The following is a 26822-nucleotide window of genomic DNA, read 5'->3' on the forward strand; positions in this document are numbered from 1 at the left end:
GAGAGGACCGGAGCAACTGCCGTGAGCTCACGCAAGAGACTGAGCGTCCTCAGACTGGCCTTAAGCTGAAATCCCGCCCCATAGGCGGGGCTTTCAGTGACGTGCAGACCAGGAAGGCCTATAACTATTGAAAAGGATAGTCGAGAGCTCCACGTCCCAAGGCTCCGGTAGCTCGCCGTGATCGTATAGTGGTTAGTACTCTGCGTTGTGGCCGCAGCAACCTCGGTTCGAATCCGAGTCACGGCATTGTGGAACAATGGCACGGCAAGGGGCTTAAGCTTTTAATTCTTTTCCTTTCCTTTACCCACTCGATCTGTTTTGTATATATCATAAATTGTTCTTGAAAAAATAAGCCACTGCACCTCCCCTGAATATTGAGCCACCTCTAACGTCGCCACCCCCAGTAATTCTGATTCAACGCTTCGGCTTCAGATCAGTTAGAAAATCGTTGTCCAAATCATTCTCCTACACCAGCAAAACAGTGCCTCTGTGACCTTGCGATTTTTTTTTTCCTTTTCATGCATTTAAAAAAAAAATTTGGATTGTTCTTTTTCAAACAAAGTGCATGTGTACGAGTCCAGTGAAAAGTAAGTCTCCTCATTCTTCACTTCGTCCACGAATTATTCTCTCACCCCCCCCTCCACGAATTATTGCCAGTTTCCAGTGTATCTTTCTATGACAGTCCTTGTATAAACACTTACATGTATGCAAATATATTTCCACTCTTCTTGCAAAATACCTATACAAATGACCTCTTCCCTTCCTCTCTCTCACCCTCAGAGTCAAAACTGGAGGTGATAGATTTGCACTGATAGGCAATCTCCACTTTCAGGGAAGAATAGTATACATTCCTGGAGGGATATCTCTACTCACCCAGATCCTGTCCTTTTTCTCCCCAGCCCTCCATCCTGGCTGGGGAAGGTGGGAGATGTTTGGGTTGGTAAGAGAGGGCAAAGTGGTTCACTACTGTGGGATCCTGGGCTCTGTAAGGAAGCAGCCCTATTTTGACTTTAGGTTGGAAGGGCAGGGAAGCATCCTGGGTTTAGGAGTGGGAAAGGGGATTTGATTAGTAAATCCATTTGAAGGCTTTCTACTTCCATCTCTTCCCATTCTTATAGTCAGGATCCAACCTAAGTCACAAGCCAATGTAGTTAGAAAATTCAAGTTCATTGAAGGCAGAACTAAATCTTACTATGTTTGTGTTCCAAGCATACATCTTCTCCATAAATATTTGAATTGAGGTTTCTAATGGAGTGAAGTGGCCTAATTTGCTTTTTGGTTGTAAATTAAGTTGTATTCTTTCAACGCAGAATCATGTTATTTTCATAGAAGACAAATAGAAAACTTGGCCAAAATGAACCTCATTTACATCCAGAATCTCAAAGAACAGAGAGCATATGTGAGTGTACTAGGATATGTTAGTCCTCACAAGGTTGTGGACAGACATGGGCCCAAGACAGGACAAGGACCAGACTTAGAAGGAGGCAAAGCCCAGAAGGAAGCAGAGTTCAGGACGGAATGAGCATCCAAAGTCAGGCACAGACAGAGTGATGACACCCAGAGTGTACTCAGTAAGAAAAGTGAGGGCTAAGGACTAGGCCTTGGGATGAGCACACATTTAGGAGGTTAAAGCAGAAATAGAGGATGTGGCCTGAGAGAAAGGAAGAGAACCAGAACAGTGTCATTTAAAGAAAATTTTGGGAGAAGAAGATTTCGAGCACAGAGGAGTCAGCAAACTCAGATGCTGCAAAGGAGAAGAGGAATGAGACAAAATATTTGGGTTTGACACTTAGAAGTCATTGTTGATTTCTAAAACCTTCTGTGAGAGCAACTGGATAATGTGTTTCAAGAGTCAGGGGGAAAAAAAGTATATTCTTTGCTCTAACAATTTTACTTTTAGGGATCTTGCCAAAGCAAATAACCCTAAACTTGGAAAAGTTATCTACATAAAGATGTCTGTTTATAGAATATTTAGAACGGAGGAGAATTAAAATATCCTAAATGACCAACAAATAAAGTGCTGAACTAAACTAAGGTATATAATAACAGTCATTTTAATTTTTTAAAATAATAATCATTTTTAAAGTATAAAGTCAACTTTTAAATATATTTTTTTTAACTAAAAAGAGTAAGATTCCCTTAAAGAAATGACTGATTACAGATCTTCAGCCGGGGAAGTACAAGTTGAGTCTGGAATATCTTGTGTAACAAAGCAAGCCAGTGCTTAAAGACTGATAGGACCAAATCAAGAGGACACAGAAGCCTTCTGAAAGGGCTCCTATTGGACAAATTTGGAGCAATTTGATCATCAAAGAGAATATTGATAGTAATAGATTACATCACATAGGGTTAAAGAATTTTTGAGATCATGGGGAGAGAGAGGGAAAAAGAAGAAAGAGGAAGAATTCTTTACAGAAGAATGCCAGGTAATAAACACAGAAGTAATGACAGAAGTAGAGAGCCACCATTTTTGCAATCGCAGTGTAATAACAAATGCAAGCAGGGAAGCCAAAGCCACTTGGAAAAACCTTGTTGGGAGCAAATAGTAAAGAGGTCTTAGGAAAGCACACCAGAACTTACTTTAACTTGTCGTGTAGAGAGATCTGATGAATTCGAACTTAGCCAAGTGGGCAAGCTTGGCATCACCAATAAAGAGACAAATATGCACTGCTGGCCTCCCAGTGTGACACCCCCCCTGCATGGTGGTCTTTTCAAAACTGAAAAGTCTTTTCAAATATGTTTAACCTGAATCTAGTCATGAGGAAACTATGGAAGGATCCAGAATGTGGGACATTCTATATGACAACTGCTTTGGACGCTTCAAAACAATGCTATGTATGAAAACACAAACTAGCAATAACAAAAATGGGAACTGTTCAAGATTAAAGAGACTAAAAAAACTTAAATGCAATGGAGGAGTCTAGATGAAATTAAATCTATATAAATCTATGTAAATATATGTGTATATGATTTTTCAGAGAAAAATAGAAAAAATTCAGTATAGACTGAATTTTATCTATTTATCTATCACAATAGACAATATTATTGTGATAATGATCTTATGGCCCTATAGAAGAATTCCTTATTCTTAGGAAATTGCTGCTGAAGTATTTAGAGCTGAAGTGCCATGATATTGGCAACTTGCAATCAAATGGTTAAAAAAAAAAGGGGGGGGGGAGATAGAGCAAATATGGCAAAATGTTCAAAAAGAGTGAATCTAGGTGAAAGATATACAGATTCCTTTCTTTGAGCTGCTCTGTAGGTTTGCAATTTTTTTAAAAAGAGTTGGAAGAAAATAAGACATAACAAAAATAAATTATGCAATGTTAAGTATAGCTCTACAAAATAAGAACAAGAGAAATGTTCTTTATTCATTTCAACATTTGCTAGGCTCCTGCCACACAGCAGGCTCTGTACTAAGCGATGGGATCACTCTGTTCCCCTTCGGAAGCCTGGTTTTATGGTCATGCTTAACGTGCCTAACTTTCCAGACTTTGGATGTGGCCAATGCCACCCCAAGTCTCAGAGGACCCTTCTGTGACAGCTTCACCCCTGTTGTCCTGGGTTCCTAGCAAGGTGCCTGGCCCCATGAGGCATTCAATAAAGCCTGCTTCCAGGAGTCCACACTTTGGTGGGGAGGAACTTGCATTAACAAATCATTTAAAATAGGATTAAGGACATGGTGCACACAAGGTATTAGAGCATTTTAATTACCATTTAAACACTTACCATTATGATACCCTACCCTTCCTCATCTAACTTTATTTCCTACTCTTCCCTACTAGGAATCCTCCCCTTCTTTATGGCATTCTGGTTCCTACCCCAATGCCTTCCCTCAGCTCATGCTGACCTCCTAGCTTGGCATGAATGAACTTTCATTCTTTTGATTCACCTGTCCACAGCCTACCCAGCTCAGGTCTACTTTTACAATGTGCACAAGTCATTTTCCCAATTGTCGTTCACAAAGCCAGACAGAGTATGAGACATTTCAGTATTTCCTACAGCCCAGCTCATCAAAGTGTGGCGGGAGAACCAGCAGCATCCGTATCAGCTGGGAGTCCATTCGAGCTATAGTCTGGCACCCTACCCAGCCACAACCACGGAATCAGAAACTGCAGTTGAACAAGTTCCCCGGGGAGATTCATGGTCACATCAAAGTGTGAGCAGCACAGTTCTATAACACTAACTATTGTATGAATAAAGCAGAAGCTCAAATGTTTTGAGACCTGAGGCCCTCCCTGGGGATCCTACGGGGATCCTTAGGTTTGCCGTCCAGCTTGGAGCCCACTTCCTTGGTTCTTTGCTCCCTCAGAAGGCCGATATGAAGGTCAGCGTGAGGGAGACACTGAGGCAGTGTGCACCCGGTGATGGTGAGGTGAAGCTACTGCCTTTCCAGCACAGCCAAAGCAAATGTTGATGTCTGCTTCGCCGGTACATTTCTCTGGGGAGAAACTGGCTTTACTTCTAGGACCAAAATGCTTATCGCTTCAGCATCGGAGCCTCAGGATGAGAGGTATGCGGTTGACAACATTGGAACTGTTTCCAGCCTTGACTTATTGACTCCTCCTTTTCTCTTCTGTCCCTAAGCTGATTGACAATGAAACCCGGGATGTGACTTAGCTCGCTGTTTGCGTGTGCGCCCCGGGGGGCCTGCTGGCAGCCGGCGCTCCGAAGGACAACGGGCGTTTCTGCTGGGCTGCGGGCGGGTGAGGAGGGCGCGGGTGAGAGGGACGCGGGAGAAGCGGGACCTCTGGGAAGTTGATTGTCTGTGAAGGGAGATGTGCCTGTCTGGGAAGCAATGTGGGCTCCAGTGCGCACCAGGCGAGCAGTGGGATGGGAGGAGGCAGGCGAGGCTCCCACAAGGGAGGGTGTCGTTGCAGACACATCCTAGACACAGCCCCCTTTTCTCGCCCTCCGCAGCTTTTCCTCCGCGGATGTGATTTCCCAATGAGGGGGCCTTGGGGGAGGGAGGGGGAGGGACGGAAGGTGCCCGAGAAAGGGCTCTTCTCTTGGCGTCGCCCGCGAGCCGGCAGAGGAGGAGGAAGAGCTGATGGGGACAGGTGCGCCCCCACCGGCGCCCGGGGCGACCCGCGGAGAATCCATCCTCAGCCCTGGACTCGCCCCCGGCCCAGGTGCCGCCTGAGTCCTCCCGGCTGGAAGCCCGCGCCACTCTCCGCCGCGGGGGGTGGAGGCTGGGAGGGGGCACCACCCCCTCCGGGAGCGGGCCGCGCCCCTCCTTGTCACCCGTGAGCCCCGCCCCCGGCCCCGCCGCCGCGGAGCCCCGCCCCTCAGAGCTCCGCCCCCGCCCCGCCCCCCGCCGCCGCGGAGCGGGCGCAGTCGGCCGGCCCCATGCTGCTGAGCGGAGCTCCGCCCGCGGGCTCCGGCCCCGGGCCGCGGGCTCAGGGCGGCGCGGGGGGCGGCTCGCGCCGGGGCGCCGGGGGGCCCGGGGCCGGCCCGGGCGGGGGCGGCAGCGGCGGGGTGGCCAGGTGGCTGCGGGAGCACCTGGGCTTCCGCGGGGGGAGCGGCGGCGGCGGCGGCGGGGGCAAGCCGGCGCCCCCGGAGCCGGACTACCGGCCGCCCGCGCCCTCCCCGGCCGCGCCCCCCGCGCCGCCCCCGGACATCCTGGCCGCCTACCGGCTGCAGCGGGAGAGGGACTTCGAGGACCCCTACTCCGGGGGGCCGTCCGGCTCCGCCGCCCCGGCCGCCCCGGCGGCCCCCGGCCCCGCGCCGCCCCCGCGCCACGGCTCGCCCCCCCACCGCCTCATCCGGGTCGAGACCCCGGGCCCCCCGGCGCCCCCGTCCGAAGAGCGGACCCCCGGACCCCCGGCCGGCGGCGACAGGGTGAGTGCCGGGGCGGGCGGGGGGCCCGGGAGCAGAGGCGGGCGGGGGTCTGGGGCTGTGGGGAGGGACAAAGGTGGCCCGGCCTCCCGGCCCCTCGGTGTCAGGGCTCCGGACGGGCCCGGTCTCAGTCCCTGACCCCGGGGGCTCGGAGCCTTCACCCACCACCTTTGTTCCTATTTCCCCACCTCCGAAGCCGGGACGCGTGCCCCAAACTCTGCCTCTGTCCCCCTGTCGTCGCCCCAGGACTCGGTGACCCTCCCCCGCTTGGGCTCTGAGCTCCTCCTCGCAGCCCCCTGGGACCTAATCAGCCGGCCTTTTTCTAACGGGATTGGATCCTCCTCACCCCCCTCCTTGGCCTTTCTGCCCGCTGGGAGCAGCAGCTCACTGCCCTTTGATCTCTGACCCCTCCCACCGGAGCAGAGCCAGCACAAAGCTCCACTCCTCACCCTCCTCTGGGAGCCCGGGCATCCCTGCAGGTGCTGGAGCCCCGGGAAGGGGTGGCGGCGGGGGTTTCTCCCCGTGGACACAGCAAGAGCTGGCCTCTGCCTCAGCCAGCCAGACTGGAGCTGGGTGGGCTGTTGTTCTCAGGAAACCCGACGGGCAGTGTGCAGCTCTGTGCTGAGGATGCTGACTACGGGGGTTCGGGCAGGTCCACTACGACCTCCTTCCCTTGTGCCCCTGGGTGTGGGGGCCGTCGGTGCTCAGAACCTGTTGCCCAGAAGGGGCTGAAACGCTGCTTCTCCTCCTGGCCTCTCTCCCTCTGTCCGTTCTGAGGGTGGCGGAAGCCCTGTGTGTCTGCAGGCTTGGGCGGATAGGAGAGCTGGGCAGCCCCTGTTCCAGAGAACTCCCGCTGTGCCTCAGCAGGCCCCGTGGAGAAGCCACCCCATGCCCAACCCTAGTCTGATATATCCCTCCCTGACAGCGGAAAGCTGTCCCCAGGTCCCTCTAGCCCTAAATTTTATGACTGTCTGGGCCACTCTGGATCTGCTGACCCTCTTCACTCCCCCTGAATAAGCTCAGCTCTGGGGCTTATTAACCCCCCCCCCCCCCCAACAGTTTTGTTGGGTTGGAGAGCAAAGTTGCTGTCCGAATCCACTGGCTCCAGGGTGGAGGCTTTCAGCTGAGAGAGTGCCATTCTGCCTGGTTTCCTGGGTAAGGGAGATGTGTCAGGGTCAGAGCAGAAGCCTCAGGAATGCGAATTATGTTTTCCCTAGTTCCTGCCATGGGGCACGACTGCCCATCCTGAGTTAGGGAGTAGGCTGTGCTGTCTTCACACGTCCTTACCATAGTCTTCCTTTTTCCTGGTTGTCCCTGCTATTGGGTGATGTGATGGTGGTGGAGTAAGGCACAGAGAGTGTTAGGTCTTGTTTTTACCATTAAAAAATTTTTGTTGTTGTTGTTAATTTGAGAGAGAGAGAGAGAGAGAGAGAGAGAGAGAGAGAGAGAGAGAGAGAGAGAGAGAGAGAGGGAGGGAGAGAGAAAGAGAGAAACATCAATGGTAAGAGAAAATTGATTGGTTTCCTCCTGCATGCCTCCTACTGGAGATAGAGCCCTGATCAAGAATGGAACGGTGACCTCCTGGTTCATGGGTCCATGCTCAATCACAGCCACACCAGCCGGGCTTGTTTTCAATATTGACCAATAGTGTCCTCCTCCCCGTCTACACCCATTCACACATAGGCCGGAGCTGTTCCTGGCCCTCTTCGTCCAGATGATTTAACAGCCTTCTCACCAAGCTGTGGGCTCCTCCCGGACAAAGACCATGTTCTCCTCAAGTCTGTGTCTTCCAAATGGTGGACACCATTTTTGGCAAAAAGAAGGGTGCATAAATATGTCCTGAATGATGGCTGTCCGTTGCCGTTGTGGCCTGTGGGTCAGAGACTCCCCTTGTACATTTCACCACAAAAACCCCACAACCAGTCAGAGACCTGCAGCCTCCTCACTGAGGGCATCCATGCCTCACCCTGGGTCAGCTCTGTGATCTGTGGGCTGTTCAGACCTTGGGGGCCAAGAGGTGTCTGACTCCTTTGTCAGCTGCAGGGACAGGAATGAAATCCAGCAGGATATCCTGGGAACCACACAATCAGTGGCTTCTTTACCAGGATGCCATCCAAGATGGCCCAGGGGCAGGGATGTGGACCTGGGACTCCCCACCATTCTGAGAGAGCCGCTTCACCCCTTTAGGAGCTGTTTTGGGGACCCTAGAGTCTTCCCTTAGGAAGAGCCCTGATAAGGTACCTGAACCCCTTTCCCTAAATCCAGTGTCAGCCTATGCCTACAGAGCTCACTCTGCCCCTGAACAGGGAGCTGGCTCTGGCTCTGGAGGCATTACCGAGCCAGTTTTTCCATTCTGTGGCTGTTTTATTCCTATTCTCTGTTCTCCCTCCTCTCGGCCCTGCAGATCCTCTTGGCTTGTTGCTTTTGGGTCACTGGTTGAGGTGAGGTAGGCACTGGGGACCAGGATGTGCCTTGGGCTGGCCAGTTCCTCTCATCCAGGAGCCCAGTGGCTGGTGCTGGGTGGGTCACTGTCTAAGGGGCTGGTTTGTGAGGTTTGCTGAAATGGGTGGAAATGCCTCTGTGATGAGCCAGAGAGATTGAGGGGAAATGAGTTCAGTGAATATGGGGTAGGAGAGAATGGGGACTTAGATAGAACCCTGAGAGACCCAAGGGGCTCAGGACCATTAGCTTTCTCCCCGGGCAGGGCTCTGGCTGTTGGCCCACCCTGAGACCCACTGCTGCAGTTGGCAGGGTACACGGGTGGCCATCTGGGCAGGCCTGGCAGGACAGGCATGGGAGCAGCAGGAGCCGAGCCCTGCATGGGATGGGAAGGCAGGGACTCGCCATCTGGCCGAGAAAGAGCTCCCGCTTGGTGTTGGACCCTTTCTGGCCGCCAGGCCTTGCTCTGACAGAGGTTAGAGGGCCAGGCCTTCCCTTGCTTTGCTCCCTTTTTCTCAGACCTTCAACAGGAAAAACCTGGTCTAGGAAAGGGGGATGGGGATGGGAAAGGGGCCTGAATGGATAAAGCTCTGAGCTGTCTGTGACCATCTGCACAGTGTGTCCTTTTCATCCATCATGCCAAGATATGCGTGAGTGTGTGTGTGTGTGTGTGTGTGTGTGTGTGTGTGTGTGAGAGAGAGAGAGAGAGAGAGAGAGAGAGAGAGAGAGAGAGAGAGGGAGGGAAATGTGATGGGAACAATAAGACAGGCATCCTGTATAAAGTGAAACTAGAGGTCTTATATTTAGCTTATGTGGGTGTTTCTGGAGTTCATGAACCTCCAGAAATTGTGCAGATATTTAAGTAAATGAGCATTTTTCTGGAAAAAGGGGTTCTCACAGGGGTTCACAGGGCCCAAAATATTAAGAATGTAAATAAAAATAGGTGTACCTTATAGTTGGTATGTATCCACAGGCCCAATTTTAGAATGAATGAACAGACAGTAAAGTGAAGGTGATATTTGGGTGTCTGAAATTAAACAAGACATGCCTCCCCTGGGGTAGGGGCCCTCCTTTACCGTGTTCATTGAGTGTGTGTGAATCATTCAGTGATACCTAGGCCCTGAAAGGGACTCACTACCCAGAAGACCTGGTACTTGACTTTTTTTGAGTCTGCTTGTTTGCCTTAATTTTCCTTGTTATGCCTTCCACAGAGCGCGGAGGTCTGACCTGTTTACCTAGCAATGGCCTCCTGTGGAAGTAGAGGGAGGAGGAGAGAGAGGTCCGGATCAGGGACCTTTGTGGACTGGTCAGACCTCTTAACCCTTTGTGGCCTGAGCTGGTCGTCTGTGCTGCAGTTGGTGCTTTGGGGAGGGCGGAGGCCTGAGACCTGGGGGACTGTGTGGCAGGCCTGTCCCCTCGACCCAGTGCCACCTCCTCACGTTGCGGCAGTCCAACCCTCTAGAAAACATCTTTGGCTGTTGGCTTGGACGATGACTAAGAGACACCTCAGCCGTGGCTTTCTGTCCATTGGGACCCTGTAGACCAGGAATGGGAAAGGGAGCAGCTGGCCGGGCCCTGGGCTTGGAGGGGGCCTGCTGCCTACTCCAGTCGCCCTCACCACAGAGCCGGCGTGATGTTATCTGACGGCAGTGAGCCCGTGGTGCTTCTCGAGCCTGGGTCCCAGACGTGGGGCTTCACAGCACTTCCAGATGCTTCAGTCCTTTGGAGCTTGTTCTGTGTCTGTCACTGTGAGCTTCAGGAGGATGAAGGAACGTGGTCTCTTCATCGTTAGTGACATAATGGCGGACATTTACTGAGCACTTACCTGTGCCTGGTACCATTTTGCAGCGGCTGACAGGGATTAGGCCAGTCGATCCTTACCACAACCTGATGAGGAAATTCAGTTATTATCCTGGGTTATATGCAGTGAGACCGAAGCACAGGAAAGCTGGTCACACCGGCATGGCTTCATAGGTAGGAAGCAGGATAGCCCAGGTTGACTCCAGATTGGCTGCCAGCTCCATGCCAGGGGGCCTTGCACTTATGGAGAGGAGCCTTGCAGAGCAGAGGTGTCTGTCCACTAGACATTTGCTGGTGAACAAGGGTAAGGAGACTCAGAGAAGGAATGAGGAGCGCATTCTGGGCTGAGTTCACCCATTTTTGGATGGTGAAGGACAGCATTTGCCACCTAATCTTGAGGGAGCCATAGACACACCTCATAAGGGTTGGCAGCATCGATTGCACTCATCATCTTCCCAAGCCTTGAGGTAGGAACTAATGCCAGCCCCATTTTACAGATAAAAATACAGAGGCCTCCAGGCATTAAATGTAAACTAAGGAAATGGAGAAAAGGGGCAGTGGTAGATGTTGGGGACCTTGCCAAGCCAAATCCTGTAATGTTTGTCCCCTTGGTCTCCCTGGACTCACAAGCCCCATGGAGGGCGGAGGGCCCAGCTGCAGAGTAGAAGGTCCCACCAGATGGTGGGCCTTGCAGCCACCTCAGGAGAGGCCTGGGCAGGAAGGAGAGTTCAGACCTGACAGCTGCTCTGGGAGGGGCACTGCCCAGTTGGAACAGGCACCAGAGCTGCCTCCTGGAGGCACCCTGCTGGGTGACAGAAAGGAGGGGACCTGGCTGGCAGGCGGTTTGGGGGCAAGGGGGCCCTCTGGGCAGCCGCTACTTACATACCAGCGTGGAAATGGTTCAGCATTTCTGTGACTACCAGACGGCTCGCCCAAGAATCAGCCCTGGCCTTGATGTCTTCCCTGCTAGTTTCTTTCTTCCGCTCCTGAGTCAGGGCTTTGATTCCCATTCTAAAGCCGAGTCTCTTGACAGCCTGCTCCTATAGCTGCTGCTGGTCAGAGTTCAGATAAATGGGGATCTGAGAGTCTGTGTGTATGGAGAGAAGGAGGCCTGTGGAATCTGCAGGTGATGTGCACTGAGCACCCACCGTGTGCTGGGCTCTGGTGGATGTGGTATATAATAACGAGCACACTGGAGTCCGGAAAAGGGCCTGGACAAAAAATAAATAGAGGGAGGACAAAGGTGTCAGAAGCCTCCGGGGGCAGCTTCCCCCACTGAGCAGTTCTGCCTCCTGTGTGACCCAGAAGCTCCTGAGGAAGCAGGCCTGACCTGTGACATGGGTCCTCTGTGCTAGGACAAGTGTCTGTCCTGCCTAGTTTCCCAGCAGGCATTTCTGCTGTTGCTCCTGACTCCCAACCCCATGGGCGGCTCCTTGGGCACCCCAGCCCAGGGCAGGGGGGTTGAGGCTTCCTGGAGCAGGGTGTGGAGCCAGGAGTGGAACAGAGGAGCCATTGAGCTGCCCACAAAGCTGCCACCTGGGCGCCCACAGGCACCAAGCGCTGGCGCTAGGGAGGCCCACGCCGGCCTGGGAGGGGTCGTGGCTCTAGGCACCGGCCCAGGACTCCAATGGGAAGGGTGCTGAGTGCAGCTGTGGCCAAGCTTGGTGAGGGAAGGGCTTGGGGGGGGAGGGGGGTTTCTGTGGAGTTGGGGGTCACCGGTGCATGGTTCTGGGTACTTCTCCTCAGCAGCTTCCAGGGTCTCAACCCCCCTACCTGATCCTCCACCCCACCCAGATTCACGCCTCCTCCCTCTTCTGAATGAACAAGGAAATGCACTTCCTTTGTTCATTCTTCCTGTTTTATGTGAACTGATTTAACAAAGATTTACTGATCGCTTTTAGGTACTTGGGAATTTAGCAAGTAAACATGGTTCTTGCCCTCAGGAAGCTCACTGTCTGCAGGAAGACAGATAACAAAACAAGTATTCACTGCACAGCCTGGCTCAGAGGCACCTGACCTAACTGGGGGGAGAATGGAAAGGCTTTCTGAAAGAAGAAAAGAATTTGATTCAGGCTTAGGGAAAGCTTTTGAGGCGGGGAAAAAGAGCATTGAGCTTTCAGGTAACAATGTGATCTGAGATGGGTAAAGAGAAACCAAAGAGGCAAGTGGAATCTTTAAATCTCTTTAACTGTGGACTTTTTTATTGCGGTCACTAGAGAACCATTGCAAGGTTTAAGGATAGCGTGTCCGTTGATTCATTACTGTTGAGTTGCTACCATGAGTAAGTTGTGAGGCTGAGTGCTAACTGGGCTGGGCTGAGTGCTAACTAGCTCGCTTCAGATCCCCCTTGGTCAAGTGGGTAGTGCCACGTGGGGGTGCGCCAGCTGGCCTGGGAGGAAGCAGTTTGGGTTAGGAGGGGGTGAGTGGATTTATTTTCTTCTCAGAGGAAGGGGGATGAGGTGGGCTCTGAGGGAGGTAGGAGCTGATCTAGTAGAAACAATTTGCTAATAGAAACATTACTCTGTGCCTCCTGTGAGCTGGGTACTTACTGGAGCCGGAGAGACAAAAATGACAAAGGGCTCTAGGCTAGCGGCTGATCTGGTGGTGGGTTGGGAAGACCTGAGATGGTAGTGTTCTCGGAAGCAGGCAGAGATCTGAGGGCGGAAAGGGGCTGGGCGGCTTGACGGGGACAAAATGGAGTAAGGTGGGAGCTGAAGAGCTGAGGGTGAGATGGTAGGAGCCTTTGGGACATGCTTTGGAGACCCTTGGAGGGGTTTGCAGCAGACACAGGAACATGAAGAAGGGGTCTCTGAGGTGGGGATCTTCCTTTTTCCATCTCTGCCTTACTAAGGGACCCAGATCCACTAGCCCAGGGCAGGGAGGTCACCCTTACAGCTTCCCTGCTCACCTGGCTCCCACAGTCCTGATCTGTGGATCTTGGCCCAGGACCAAAGCCTAGACCAAGAATGGGGGAGAGGCAGGTCGGGCCCTCCCCATGTGCCCCGGCCCCAGGGCCATGCCTTATTAAGGCAGTGCTCCCCTGAGGGGCTGGTGGGCTGGGCTCTGTCTCTGCCTCAGCCAGTCCTCCTCTCCCTGCCCCCCAGGAGCCTGTGGCCTGCTTGGAGAAAGGCTCTATTGTCTTCAGTTGTGCCTCGCCCTGAGCACCTTGAACTCCTCTGTGGGGTGTGCAGCTTGTGGTTCCCTCTGCCTTGACTGGGAGCAGGGACAGAGCGGTCGCCATGAGCCGTTTGTGTGGGAGAATGCGTGGGATGTGGAGCGCCAAAGCCAAGCCTTTCCTGTCCCTGTTCTCCAGGAGCCAGGGGGTTTCAGCAGAGCCCAAATCCTGCCTTTCCTATGGCTGTCCTAAGGCCGTCTACCTCCTGGGACAGCCACGGTGCCCACTGGTGGCAGGTTGGCAGCATGATGCAGGTTCCAATCCTGGTTCCTCCACTTACTGGGAATGGTCTGGGGCATGTTGTCCCTTACCTGTTTTGAACCTCCTTTTCCTTAAAACGGGGATAATAACACCCACGTGATGATTATGAGAGTGTCCTGCAGCTAAATCAGCAGAACCGTGGCATAAAGTGAGTACTCAGTCTTTCTGTTCCTGATGGTCAAACAATATTTGTTCAGCATCTGGTAACACACTGGTAGGCATGGGCCAAGCTCATCTCCAAGTTGCCCCTTGTGCCTGTCCGCTCTTTGAACTCCGTTGTAAGCAGTTCTCTGAATTGATCCCCTCTGTGGAACCACCTGGTGGAAGCTCTTGGGCTGCCTGGACCTTGACTGAGGCAGGCTTTAAGGCCCAGAGTCTCATCCTGGCTATTCAGCCCAGGGGGTGGCCCAGAGGCACAACGTTAACAGAAAAGAAAGTACCATTTTGGGGGCAGCCTAGTGGGAGACCCTGCAAAGGCAGAGCCAGGGCCTGTCCCCGTCTAAGTTCAGAGCCTGCCTGTAGGCACCTGGGGCTCCGGGTCTAAGGCAGCCTGTCCAGGACTCTTGCTCCTGTAGCTGGAGCATCTGGGGAGAAGAGCTGTCTCTCGGATGCCTGAAGCCCTCTCTCTCCCCACAGCTGGCAATCCTAGAAGACTATGCAGACCCGTTTGATGTCCAGGAGACAGGTGACAGCCTCGCAGGAGCTTCTGGAGCCCCAGAGAAGGTCCCGGAAAACGATGGCTACATGGAGCCCTATGAGGCCCAAAAGATGATGGCCGGTGAGTGATAGAGTAAGGGAGAGTGCTGGGGAAGTTGTTCCCTGAGGCTTGGGCATCTGCAAAACAAGCTTTGGGACCCACATGTCTTAAGAACTGATTCCTTGGTCTCTAGAAAGTACGGAGAATGCCTTTGCTGGGTCCTCGGGGAAGGTGCCACTACTTTCAAGATAGTCACTTTGGAGAAGGAGCTGTGATTTGTGGTACCTGAGACCTGAGGTGGTAGAGAAGGCCACACAACCAAAGGTCAGTCAGGTGGAAGCATTTGGGAGAGTCAGGAAGAGCAAGATAGTGGTGTGGGCTGGGGGTCATTGGTCCCGAAAAGAGAATCACTAGCTTTAGAAAAGGTGGTAAGTTTGAAATGATGTGATGTCAAAGGATGTTATGACAATTGGAAATGCGTGACTATAAATGCAGATGCAATGCCCCGGATGCTGGGCAAGTAGTTCAGGGAGTGAGGGCAGGAGGAAATGGATAAGGCCTGGCTCTGGGGAGCAGGGACCAAGAAAGGGCCCAGGGAAAGACCAAATGGGGCAAGGAGGACGGGGTGAGTCAGTCTAAGCCAAGCTCCCAAGGCAGGATGAAAGGAAGACATGTTCACAGGAGAGGCAAGAGAAGAGAGGCCAAGAGGGACGTTGAAAGGCCATAAAGGCTGGAATGAGGCGTTTGGACTTGCTCCAGAAGGGGAAGGGGAACCATTATGGATTCTTGAGCAAGAAAACAACAGGACAAATAAGGCATTTTAAGGGGATTACAAAGGCTTTGGTGTGCAGAACAGACTAGAAGAGCTGGGCATCAGTCAGAAAGATGAGTTAGCGGCCTATTGTGGAAATTACTGAGGCTTTACAGAACCAATAATTAACATCCCTCTCTTCCCCTCTGGAGCTCAGAAATAATTGAGAAAAAAGATCAAGGAAACAAAATGGAGATAACAATGTCAGTTTTATCACTGATAAAGGTGATTGGAGAACATTACTTAGCTGTGTCACTACAATGGGCTTCTCAGTACTTCCCCAGGAATTAAACTTGCCCACTCAGGCTTGGGTAACGTAGCATGACTGTAGGCCCCTGCACAGGGGCAGGAGGAGAAAGAACCAGAATGTTCTCTGTGTAAGAAAGCAGATCAGATAAGCTGCTCTCCCTCCTTGGGAGAGACGGGAGAGGGGCAGAGAGCACTCAGGAGTGTTATTCCATGGAGCCAATGGAACAAGGTCTGAAGAATGGAGCTTCGCCCTAGTGGTAATGTAGCTGCGGAGAGATGAGGGTGAGACTCACCAGGCACTGACAATGGCAGATGGGACTCAGACAGTGAAGGAGGGCCAGGACCAAGGCGAGCAGTATTGGGGACAATGGAAGAGTGGCTGCCATAGTTAGGTCAGAGGGTTGCGGCTCCCTAGGACAGCGGTCGCCAACCTTTTGGACCTCACGGACCACCAGTGGTCCACGGACCTCCGGTTGGCGACCACTGCCCTGGGAGGTCCATGCCCTGGAGTTGATGAGAAAATTTGCATGTATGGGGAGCTCCATAGCTTTTATACCAGTTTCACTGGGTTCAGAGATCTCAAAAAAGAAAATCACAGAACAGACTAGAAGAACGTTTGGGGAGAGTGGTGAGTTGGAAACATCAAACTGAAACATCTCTATGGCAACTAGAAACATAGATGCAAAGGGTTCCATGAGACTGGGCAAGTCTGCAAGGATGAGGCCTGGGAATAAGAATAAGAGTTGGCCTTGGGAAACCGAGAGGACCCAGTAAAAGAGACCAAATGGGAGGACAGTCCATGAAGGGGACAGTTTCAAGGATGGGGTGGTCAGCAGTGTCTGAGCAACAGAGAAGGATTTTGTCATATTGTGAAATGGTATCACTTGGGACACAAGGAAATAAGTGGAGTTGGGCAGCAAGAAGATGGACCGGGAGAAGACCCTGACTTGGTTTCCTAAATGTGTTAGCCTCAGCTCCCCAGCCCTTGCTGGTCGCCCCAGGATCCTTTTCCTGTCTTTCATTCTGGTGCCTCTGCCCCCACAGCTGTTGGGTCCCCTGCTTTTGGAACCCCAGACATGTTTTGAGGGAGAGGGACCCTGTATGTGTGCCCCAGAGCCCCCGGCGTCTGTGAAGGAAGGCTGGCTGGTCGCTGGGAGCCCTGCTGGGGGCCTGAGCCAGGGCAGCCCGCCTCTCACCTCCCTCCTGCTCGCCCCGATAGAGATCCGGGGCTCCAAGGAGACGGCCAGTCAGCCCCTGCCGCTGTATGACACACCCTACGAGCCCGAAGAGGAGGGGGCCACCCCCGAGGGCGAGGGGGCCCCTTGGCCCCGGGAATCCCGCCTGCCTGAGGACGACGAGAGGCCGCCCGAGGAGTATGACCAGCCCTGGGAGTGGAAGAAGGAGCGGATCTCTAAAGCCTTTGCTGGTGAGTCCTGGACGGAGGGGGCAGGTCCGCTGGGGCGCTTCTCGGGCTCGGGGAGGGAAGGAGTGGCACCCTGGGAGAAGTGTAGTTGAGTCTTACCGTGGAGCTGTGCGTTGGCTGGTGGACAAAGGGCTGTGTGCGGTCAGGCTGTGGGCACAAGAGGAGGAGGAAGGTGTCTCCCGGCATCACCGCCTCTCCGACGCCAGGAGGCGTGGGCCACTTCCATCTCTTGGGGGACTGGGTATGTTTGAAAATAAAGACGTTCCAAACAAAATGATAAAACTTGTGGCATATGTTAAATACTTAACAAAAGAAGGCATTAACCCTCCAAACAGTGAAAACAGCTGCCTCTGTAGCCGTTAGAGATCCCACATCTGAGTGAGCAGGCTGTGTCTCCTGGGGTAGGCCAGGCAGACCAGGGGCGTCGGCTCCCAGAGGGTTTCTGAGGAACCCCCTTTACTGAGTGAGGGTAGATTTCTTCTGTACCGGGCACCCCGGTGGCCGCCCCAGGCCTGGCGTCCGACGTGGAGAGGTATGTGTGGTGGTTTGAGTTGGGGGCACAAGAGCTTTAACTCCTGGATCCTTGATTCAGTGAGGACAGAGAGGACGTAAGAGCCATTGGACTCCATTTCCCTGCCATGTCCCTCTCCTCCTTGGGCAAGAGGCTCCTCCTGGAGCTGGACCCAGCCCTGTGCTTGGGGGGAGGCCCCCCGGGCAGCCAGACTGAGAAACCACGAGGTTTCTGATTTGTTTCCTGTAAGGCGCGCACCGCTGAGGATGGGCCGCTTATCTCCAGAAGTCTCCTTGGAGAATCAATACTGTTTGGCTTGCTTAATGGGAAAATCTATGCTCCTCATTAGGAAACCTTGTTAGCAGTCCTGGCGCCGCCCATGGCATCACTCTTCTCGTTGTCAGGGCTTGGGATTGAGGGTGTGGGGGGCAAATTTCACTGAAACAGCTGCCCCCACATCTGAGTATCCCTGACAACCTGTCTCAGCTAGGCGGTGGGGAAAGGAGGGATGGAGGCAAAGGGGGGTGCCAGGAGACGGGGGGAACACAGAGGTGATGCTGGGAGACATGGGCAGCTCCTTATCCCTCTTTCCCTCCTTTCCTGGCCCCTCTGGTCCCTGGAAGCTTGTGGGAGGTCAAATGAAGGGCTGACAGCAAGACCCTGCTTTTGCCCCCTGAGCCTCCCACTTTGACCATGCCAGCCCAGCGTGGTCAGCATAGCCCCGCCTGGCCCTCTGAGAGGCCTGCTCCCCTTTCAGAAGCCGCCCCTGCCTCCACTCTGACCCTCCTCCTTTCTAGGCTGTCCTGTGTCCTGGCTCTGGGTTTTGGTGTCTCAACCTCTGCCTCTCTCTGTCTCTGTCTCTCTCCCTGTCCTTGCCTGTCTCTCCTCCCTGCTGTGCTACTGGTTCCAGTTGACCTTAAGGTCATCAAAGACCTACCTTGGCCTCCACCGGTGGGACAGCTGGACAGCAGCCCCCCCCTGCCCGACGGGGACAGGGACGTCTCCGGTCCAGCCTCACCCCTCCCCGAGCCCAGCCTGGAGGATGGCAGCGGTGGGTCCTGTCGGGGCTTCTGGCCAGGGTGACGTGTCCTCTCATCCCTCGGGCCCTGCGGGCTTGGGTTGGAGGAGCTAAGAGGTGGGGCGTGGTTTGAAGGACCGGGGAACAACCCCTCTCTTCCGGGGGAAGAAGGAAGGGAGGAAGTACACCTCTCCCCTCCCGCCCCAAACGTATGGGGAAGGTGTCTCCTAAGGCAGTGGCCGGCAAACTCAACAGTCAGCAGAGCCAAATATCCACCGCACAACGATTGAAATTTCTTCTGAGAGCCAAATTTTTTAAACTTGAACTTCTTCTAACGCCACTTCTTCAAAATAGACTCGCCCAGGCCGTGGGGTATTTTGTGGAAGAGCCACACTCAAGGGGCCAAAGCGCCGCATGTGGCTCGTGAGCCGCAGTTTGCCCACCACGTTCCTAAGGGAAACCCACTATTCTAAATTCACTTCTTTGGGTAGTGCTTTGCCTGACCAGAACTTGAGCAATGCAGGTAACTCCTGAGATGGGGGACACTAGCCAGCAGAGTAAGTGTCTAGGAAAGGATCTGCTCCTTGCATTTGGTGTCTGAAAGATAATAACGGCTTGAAAGTGCTGCAGGGAGAGAAGAATAGTCCAAATGAGGAGAAAGAACACCTCACCTACGTTCAGTTTTACCAAGAGTGGGCAGTTGGGGGGAACGGGGTGGGGTGAGGATGGGGGGGAATGGAGAGGGAGAGTGCATCTCTGCGCATGCACAGAGGCCTGAACACCTGTTTGTACATGTGTGGCCGGGTGTGAGTGGGTATTTTGTAAATACAGGATGTCACCTGTGTATGTGTGCCCATGCCCATGTGGTCTGCTGGCTTCAGCTGTCCCTATGCAGGCTCAGCAGTCAGGTCTGCCCTTGGTCCGAGAGCACAGAGCCCTCTCTACTGGGTTTCTGTGGGGGTGGGGAGGGGAGTCTGTGGGCAGCGACCTTGGGAGCGGGGGAGGGGCGGACGGGCTGGCGGCTCTGGGCAGGATTAGCCTGTCAGGATGGCACCAAGGGGAATCAGATAATTGTTCTCGGATCGATAAGTCATTTCTACAGAATGGTTTGGCAAGGGTGATTTGGAGAACGGTAATGAACTCTGAGCAGGAGAAAGAAACAATATTATCAGCACTGAAGCCACCCTGAGGAGGATGGAATAGGGGAAGGCAGTCAGCTGCTCCTCGGGGAGAAGCTTAGGTGGTTTCTCTTGTGGCTCCTCTCCCCTCTTCTTCCACAGTGTAGGGCCTGGGAGGCCCTGTGTGGCACCCAGGGCTGAGCCCCACCTTCACCTCCACCCCTGGGGGATGGACCCAGAATTCCATCCCTAGAGCCAGTCGGGCCCATGAGCGTGTCCAGGGAATGGGGGTGGGGTGCTGGCTATTCTATGGGGCTCCGCTCCAAGGGGCCTCAGTGGCTGTCACTGGTGTGTTCCCCACAGCCCAGTTTGAAGGATCTGAGAAGAGCTGCCTGTCACCCAGCCTGGAGGAGAAGGGGCGCCTACCTCCCCGACTCTCTGCAGGGACCCCCAAGTCAGCCAAGCCCCTGAGCATGGAGCCCAGCAGCCCCCTGGGAGAGTGGACAGACCCAGCCCTGCCTCTGGAAAACCAGGTGTGAGTGTCTGTGTCCAGCTGGGGACTGTCCCCGCTCCCTTCCCTTCCTAGCACTTGCCTGAGGGGACACCCCGAATGCGTGGGCCTGGTCAGCGAGGGAGGGATCCGGCAGAGATGCTCCCCTTCCCCTCTCTCATCCTCAGCTGGTACCATGGGGCCATCAGCCGGACGGATGCCGAGAACCTGCTCCGGCTGTGCAAGGAGGCCAGCTACCTGGTGCGCAACAGCGAGACCAGCAAGAATGACTTCTCCCTGTCCCTCAAGTGAGTGGGGCTGGCTGGCAGCTTTAGACAGGATCGGCCTGTGAGGGTGGCACCAAGGATAACCAATGGGAGGACAGCCACCAGAACAGGAGGAGGCCCTAATATTCCCAGGCTCGGCCAAGCTGGGGAGAACCCATCCCCCATGAACCTTTGCCAACTCTGAGCTCAGCCCCTGCTCTCAAGGAGCTCCTAGTTTCTTGGGGGAAATAGTTAAGCTGGTGTCTAGTTCAGAAGGGTCCTGTCACTTACTAGCTGTGTGGCCTTGGGTCCCCTTAATCTCTCTGGGCCTCAGAGTGATTAACTTACAAAGTCAGGGAATAACAATATCTACTTTATAGAAAATGGTTAAATGAAGTAATGTATGGGGAGCACTTGCCATGGTGCTAGTGCCCAATAAACGATCACCATCATCATCATTAATGGAAGTCTAAAATGTTCTAAAAGCACAGGCAAGGAGACAGGAACTTTGCCTGAAAGGATCTACAGGGTAAGATGGGGGCTGGGTCCTGAGAGGAGGACAGGGCTGTGGACACAAAGCTGTTCTTATTTGGGGAGGGGGTGGGGGGTGTTGGTCCCGCCAGTTTCCACCTGTACACACTCCGAGGAAGCGGGCAGGAGGTCTGGTTGCTAGTGGCTGACAACTGAGCTCTAAGGATCCTGGAAGGGGTCCCATCAGCCCTCCTCCCTGGGAGCAGACACAGAGGCCAGGACTGGCTTCCCAGGCTCTCCTGATGGGATGGCAGGTCCTCTCCTTGGCACCGGAGAGTTCCCCCTGGTGCAGCCTGTACTCCAAGGACCGCCTGTCAGGGTGACTGTCCATTCACAGTCCCCTGCCATTACCGGAGCCTCTATATCACCTCCTACCACATTTTCTGGGTGCAATGGAATAGATATATACCCGCACGTCAAACAAGTCCGATATATGGAAATTGGGGACTACTAAACAGATACATTTGAATATACTTATTCAGCTTCACTAAAAGGTGATGAAGAAAAGGCCAGACTATAATCATAGCCTGAGTTTTATTCGTGGGTTTAATAAAATTAGCTATGTGACCCAAGGCAACCTTAATCCCTCTGGGCCTTGGTTTCTCCATTTGCAAAATATGTTGATGGTTACTTCTTAGGTTTTTTCCAGCTCTCATGCTCTGGTAGTCTGCAAATTACCATAAAATCAAAGGAGCATTTGGAAAAAAATTGTCAAAAATGTGATTTACATAACTTCCGGAATGTGTGTTGCTTTAAAAATTATAGTAAGATTTATAGAGCATATACTATGTGCCAAATAGCAGCATATATACCATCTCTTAAACCAACTAGCATCCTGCAAAATCAATCTCTTTTTATAAATAAAAATAGACTCGAAGAGGTATGACTGGCTCAAGGCCACCAGCTAATAAAGTTCCAGTAGCAGAATTTTTTAAAACTATATTTTTATTGATCTCAGAGAGTGAGGGAGAGGGAGACCAAGATAGAAACATCAGCCGAAACCGGTTTGGCTCAGTGGTAGAGCGTCGGTCTGCGGACTGAAAGGTCCCAGGTTCAATTCCGATGTGTACGTTGGTTGCGATGTGTACGTTGGTTGCGGGCACATCCCCGGTAGGGGGTGTGCAAGAGGCAGCTGGTCGGTGTTTCTCTCTCATCGACGTTTCTGGCTCTCTATCTCTCTCTCTTCCTCTCTGTAAAAAATCAATAAAAATATATTAAAAAAAAAAAAGATAGAAACATCAATTATGAGAGAGATTCATTGATTTGCTGCCTCCTACACGCCCCACACTGGGGATCGAGCCGGCAACCCAGGAATCAAACCCGGGATCATTCAGTTCCACAGGCAACGCTCTGTCCACTGAGCCAGAATGGCTAGGACTCAGAGCAGGATTTGAAGCCAGCTCAGTCTGACTCTTAATAACCACACTGTTCCTCCATTGCACAGCTCCACCCCTCAAGTCTGGAACAGTCTAAGGCAAGGGAGCCTGCAGGGGTCTGGCTCCCTAGCAGAGCACTGCGGACACAGCCCTGCCTTAGCCTGGGGTGTAGAGGGGAGACTCTTCTGGACGCCTGGCTCCAGCCCTGGCTGGTCTGGCCCCGCCAGCAACTGTCTGCCAGAGCTTCATTCACATATAAATGGCTTTTCTGAAATACAATTATGGTTTCTCCTCTCTCTGTAATGGAAGGGCTTTCATTGGTAATTAAACAGCTTCCTCCACCGGCCAAGCCAGCCCTGGCTCTGCTTCCCAGCCAGTCCCTCCCCGGCCCCTGAGGGTCTGGCAAGGGTTCCGCTGTGTCCTAATGGACTCTTGGGACTTTGTCCCGGGAGCTCAGTTATTCAGATGGAGGCTGAGCTCTCAGCTTCTAACTCTGGTCTCTGGCTACTTGCTGCCCCTTTTGCCCAGACCTGTCCCTCAGAGAAGATAGAATGTACAGTTGTCAGGAGAGGTGATTTCCCCAAGTGGACTGTGGGAAGGGAGCCATCCCCAAACTGTGAGAAGGTGAGGAGAGGCAGGGTCCACGCTGCTGCCCACAGCCTTGGGCCCCAGCCTAGGCATGGGGCAGACAAGGGAGGGATCGCTTACCGCCTCCCTTTCTACAGGCCCCAGGGGCTGCGCATTTCCCTGAGGCCTCGGCTCCTTTCCAGGGCCTGTGTGGTCACAGCCTCAGCAGTTATCTCAGACCAGCAGAGGAAGGCTGGCCCCACCCCCTGACTGACACCGCCCACCCCCCCACCCCCACCCCCGAACTGGGGCTTCCAGCAGGCTTTGGGGCCCTGTACCCGGGGGCGGGAAGGATGGAGTTAAGGACCTGTTTTCCTCCCATCCCTTTCCTCTCCTCAGTCACCCCACTCCCCCCACTTTCTGACTGGTGGGCCTAGTGCTGTGGTCGCCAAACAGCGGCTCTCGAGCCACATGCGGCTCTTTGGCCCCTTGAGTGTGGCTCTTCCACAAAATACCACGGCCTGGGCGAGTCTATTTTGAAGAAGTGGCGTTAGAAGAAGTTTAAGTTTAAAAAATTTGGCTCTCAAAAGAAATTTCAATTGTACTGTTGATATTTGGCTCTGTTGACTAATGAGTTTGCCAGCCACGGGCCTAGTGAAATGGGTCCAGAGGCCTCTTTTAACCTAGGCAGGGAGGCAAACGAGGAGGTGTTCCAGCCTCACCTCTCACGAGCAAGGGCCTCACCATGAGTCCTACCTCCCACACCTGCTCCCGAGCCCTGTCCTCTCCCCAGGCAGGCTCTGGCCAGCGGGGTCCCCTAAGCAGTGTGACCACTCGTTGGTGAGTGAGTTTCAGACCTGGGGCCTGGGCTGTAGTAGTTTGGACAAATGTTGTTCTTGCTGGGGCCCCCACTCCCGCTCTAAGGTTGAGGGTACCCAGACATCTGGGAGCTTGCCAGAGCTGGGGGGAGGAGGAGGACGGGGGGGACGGGGTCCTTGTCTTGTGGTCAGGGCCAGGCAGTAGACTGTGTTGAAAGATGGAGCATGTCCTCTCTGAGGGAGGCATGGAGCTGCAGCCTCGCCCATGCCGTCAGCCCAGGCTGAAGGGCTGGCTGGCTGGGCCGGGGGCTTGGCTCAAGGCCCAGTTAGCAGGAGGGTGAAGGGATGTCCCTAGGACAGGGTGGCTGGCTCTCCCCAGATGTGGGGAGCCGCTCACCTCCTCCCCTAGTATCTGCAAGGGAGAGCCCGAACCAAGATTCTCTTGGTTGTCACATCCATCCATCCACCACTCTCCTGCTTCCACAGGAGTGACCCAGAGCCTCACCCGTGTCCTCCCCCACAGCTCAGAAAGGGGGATGGGTAAACTGGTCCCGGCCACACAGGCTGGAAGGCAGGAGTGCCCGGATACCAGGGTTTGAGGTGGGGGTGAGGGGTGCTAGTCCCTCCAGCACACACACACCCTGTACACTCACTTACAAGCACATTCTTGGCACACCCTGTGCCCTCACCACAAAACCAATACCTATTGCTACCTACTTACAAAATCCCCTCCGCCCCCTCCCTGCCTTCCGGACTGACCTCCACCTTCCATAGCCACCTCCACTCTGCTGGTTTGGAACATTAACCGCAGGGCTGGGGGAGGGAGGGGCCTGGGAAGGGCCTCCACTCACCAGGCTCTCCTCTCTCCCCAGGAGCAGCCAGGGCTTCATGCATATGAAGCTGTCTCGGACCAAGGAACACAAGTATGTGCTGGGCCAGAACAGCCCGCCCTTCAGCAGCGTCCCGGAGATCGTGCACCACTACGCCAGCCGCAAGCTGCCCATCAAGGGCGCCGAGCACATGTCCCTGCTCTACCCCGTGGCCATCCGGACTCTGTAGGCGCGAGGCTTGGGCACTGCGTTCGGCCTGCACCCAGTCCTGTGCCTGCGCCCGGGCTGAGGGCTGTGGTCCGTCCCAGGCCTTTCTTCCCCTCTCCCCGGGGTGGAGATTCCTTAATTTATTCTAAAGAGTAAGGGCTATGGGGCCTTGGAGTAAGAGGAGGTCTGGAGCCGAGGAGAGGATTAGCCCTGGGCAGCCCCTGGAGGAAGGGGGCTTCCAAAACGGCGAGTCTCCCGGAAGAGTTTCAGATCTGCAGCCCCAGGCCCTTTCCGCCTGTGGGGCCGAGGGGGCAGCCTCCTTCCCCTCCACCCTCTCCCCCAGGCCAGTGCAAGGCAGAGCAGGACGCAGGCCCGTGGGGCACCCTGACCTCTTCCCCTCCACACACACACACACACACACACCTTCCCCTCCACACACACACCACACACACACACACCACACACACACCTTCCCCACCACACACACACACACACACACACACACACACACGCCCCGCAGCCCCCTGGGATGGAGACTGCATGGGGCGGGAGAGGGAGAGAGGATGGGGCGGAGGGAATCGGTGTGGTCCCCGTCGTTCGGACTCCCGGCGCCCGGCCAGAGGCAATAAATAACCCGGTGCCGCCTGCACAGCGTCTGCGCCTTCAGCGCCGCAGCCCGGGCTGCCGGGTGGGGAGCGGCGGAGCGAGCACCGATCTGTTTATACATCAGCTCCGAGCAGACACAGGCCGGCTGCGAAAAGCGCCTTCCAAGCATCGAGTTCCTTCCTTTGACGAGCGATCAAAACACCCCGCGTGGCCCCCGCCCCGGAGCCGCCGGCCTCGTGGCGCCCCCACCCCGCCGCCGCGCCGGCTCCGGCTCCGGGGAGCGCGTCCCATTCCCTGCCTCCGGCCCGTGTCTGGGCGGAGGGAGCCGGAGACAAAGAGGCAGCGCGCCAGCGGGAGGAGCGGGGGCCCTGCCACGCGGAAGCCGCGCGCCCGCGAGCTGGGAAAGCTGGCACAGCCACTGCGTTTCCTCTCCAGAGGAAGCGGGCCTGCCGCCGCCGCCTCCGCTCACTGAGGATGGGTCCGCCCGGACCTGCAGCCGGCGGGCCTCGACCCGATCTCCCTCCCCGCCGCGGCTCCGGGCCCAGGCTGGCGGGGTGGGGGGAGGCGTCCGCGCGCGCCCTCTGCTGGCCGTGCCCTTAACTGCGGGACCCGGGCGCGGGATCACACCGGCCCGGCCGATGGCCCCCAGTGCGCCCCTGCTGCAAACTGCCGGGGCTTGTGGGCCCAGCTCCTGCGAATACCCTTGGGCCGCCAGGCAGAGCTGCTGTCGAGCCACTCCAGGCCTGCCCTCCCGCTTTCCTGGGCAAGCTGAACAAAGACTCCACGAGGGGCTGAACACACCCCGGGGATGGCCGCCTTGGGAGAACAGTCTAATGAACCTACATCTGCACTTCCGAAGTGTGATGCGAAGCATGGGATTTTGGATTTTCGAATTCAGTGGTTAGTTTATTAGGGATCAGGATGGAGGATATGTGATCCAACAAATGGACTAGGTAAGAATCCTGTGGAGACAATAGAATCACTTGAAATTGGGCACTGCTTTAGAAATTCCCTCAGAAAGGGTTGCCCTATCTTTAAGTAGATGCAGAAACAGTTCCAAAAAGGTTAGGTGGTGTGCTCATCTGTCTCCTTGCTGTCATCTCACTACCTGGTGCTCAGAGAAGGACCGGGAGTAACAGGTCCCGGAGCAGGCCAGGCCAACCCTGCCTCCTTGTTGGCTCCTGGGTGTCTCGGCCCCCATCCCCCACCCCTTGTACCCAGTCCACCTTCTCCAACACCCCTCACACTTGTCCCCCTCCTGACCAGGAAGCCTCACACTTGCACTCAGAGAGGCCCTCTGTCCGGAAGGATGCCCTTGAGCAGGGAAAGGGGTGGCTAGCCGGGTGGCCTGAGTGGGTTCCTTTATTCAGAGGATCCCACCAAGCTCAGAATGTCTGCACTGGCCTGTTAGTCGGCCATTTGAGTGGCTTCTTCCAGTGCCTACCCCATCCTGGGGCAGAATAAAGCAACCCAGAGGGAAGAAAAGTGGTTTATTTGTAAAGGAGACTATGGGACAAGAAGAGAAGGTCTGAAGAACACTACATAGAGATTGGGCCAGGTTCTGATTACAGTACCTGTTTAAGAACTTGGGAGAGAAGATCAATTGTGCTGTTAAACTGGGGCGCTGAGAGATTCCCTATAAATTTCTCTCTGGGTCCAGCCTCTATCCCTTTGAAGGCATTTGCCAGCCCTTGTGACAGTGGATAGCCCAGAAGAGGGAGAGGACTGAGGGGAGGATTTCTAAGATGCCAGCATCTGTGCTCCCACTTCACCTTTAGGTTCACAGCCCCC

The 26822-nt window shown here is 54.4% G+C and overlaps 1 protein-coding gene and 1 non-coding gene across 11 annotated transcripts; both read left to right on the top strand.

Annotated features, from left to right (window-relative positions):
• The first annotated feature begins 174 nt into the window (after positions 1-174).
• TRNAH-GUG lies at positions 175-246 on the top strand. The gene has a single exon. It is a non-coding gene; the product is annotated as a tRNA-His (tRNA).
• Positions 247-5323: 5077 nt separating this feature from the next.
• SHF (Src homology 2 domain containing F) lies at positions 5324-26078 on the top strand. 10 transcript variants are annotated; one of them, XM_036443294.2, is made up of 7 exons: positions 5331-5841; positions 14150-14291; positions 16490-16696; positions 18115-18255; positions 19668-19875; positions 20019-20138; positions 24261-26078. In XM_036443294.2, the coding sequence occupies exons 1-7, from the start codon at positions 5350-5352 to the stop codon at positions 24445-24447; spliced, it is 1497 nt and encodes a 498-aa protein (XP_036299187.1). In that variant the 5' UTR covers positions 5331-5349; the 3' UTR covers positions 24448-26078. The 10 variants fall into 10 exon arrangements, with proteins under 10 accessions (XP_036299227.1, XP_045438901.1, XP_036299241.1 ...); XM_036443303.2 differs by having other exon boundaries at positions 5333-5841; positions 19704-19875; XM_045582938.1 differs by lacking the exon at positions 24261-26078 and having other exon boundaries at positions 5328-5841; positions 19704-19873; positions 20019-20139.
• Positions 26079-26822: the final 744 nt, after the last annotated feature.

This window comes from Pipistrellus kuhlii, unplaced genomic scaffold, assembly GCF_014108245.1.
Source record: "Pipistrellus kuhlii isolate mPipKuh1 unplaced genomic scaffold, mPipKuh1.p scaffold_m20_p_1, whole genome shotgun sequence".
Lineage (NCBI taxonomy): Eukaryota > Metazoa > Chordata > Mammalia > Chiroptera > Vespertilionidae > Pipistrellus > Pipistrellus kuhlii.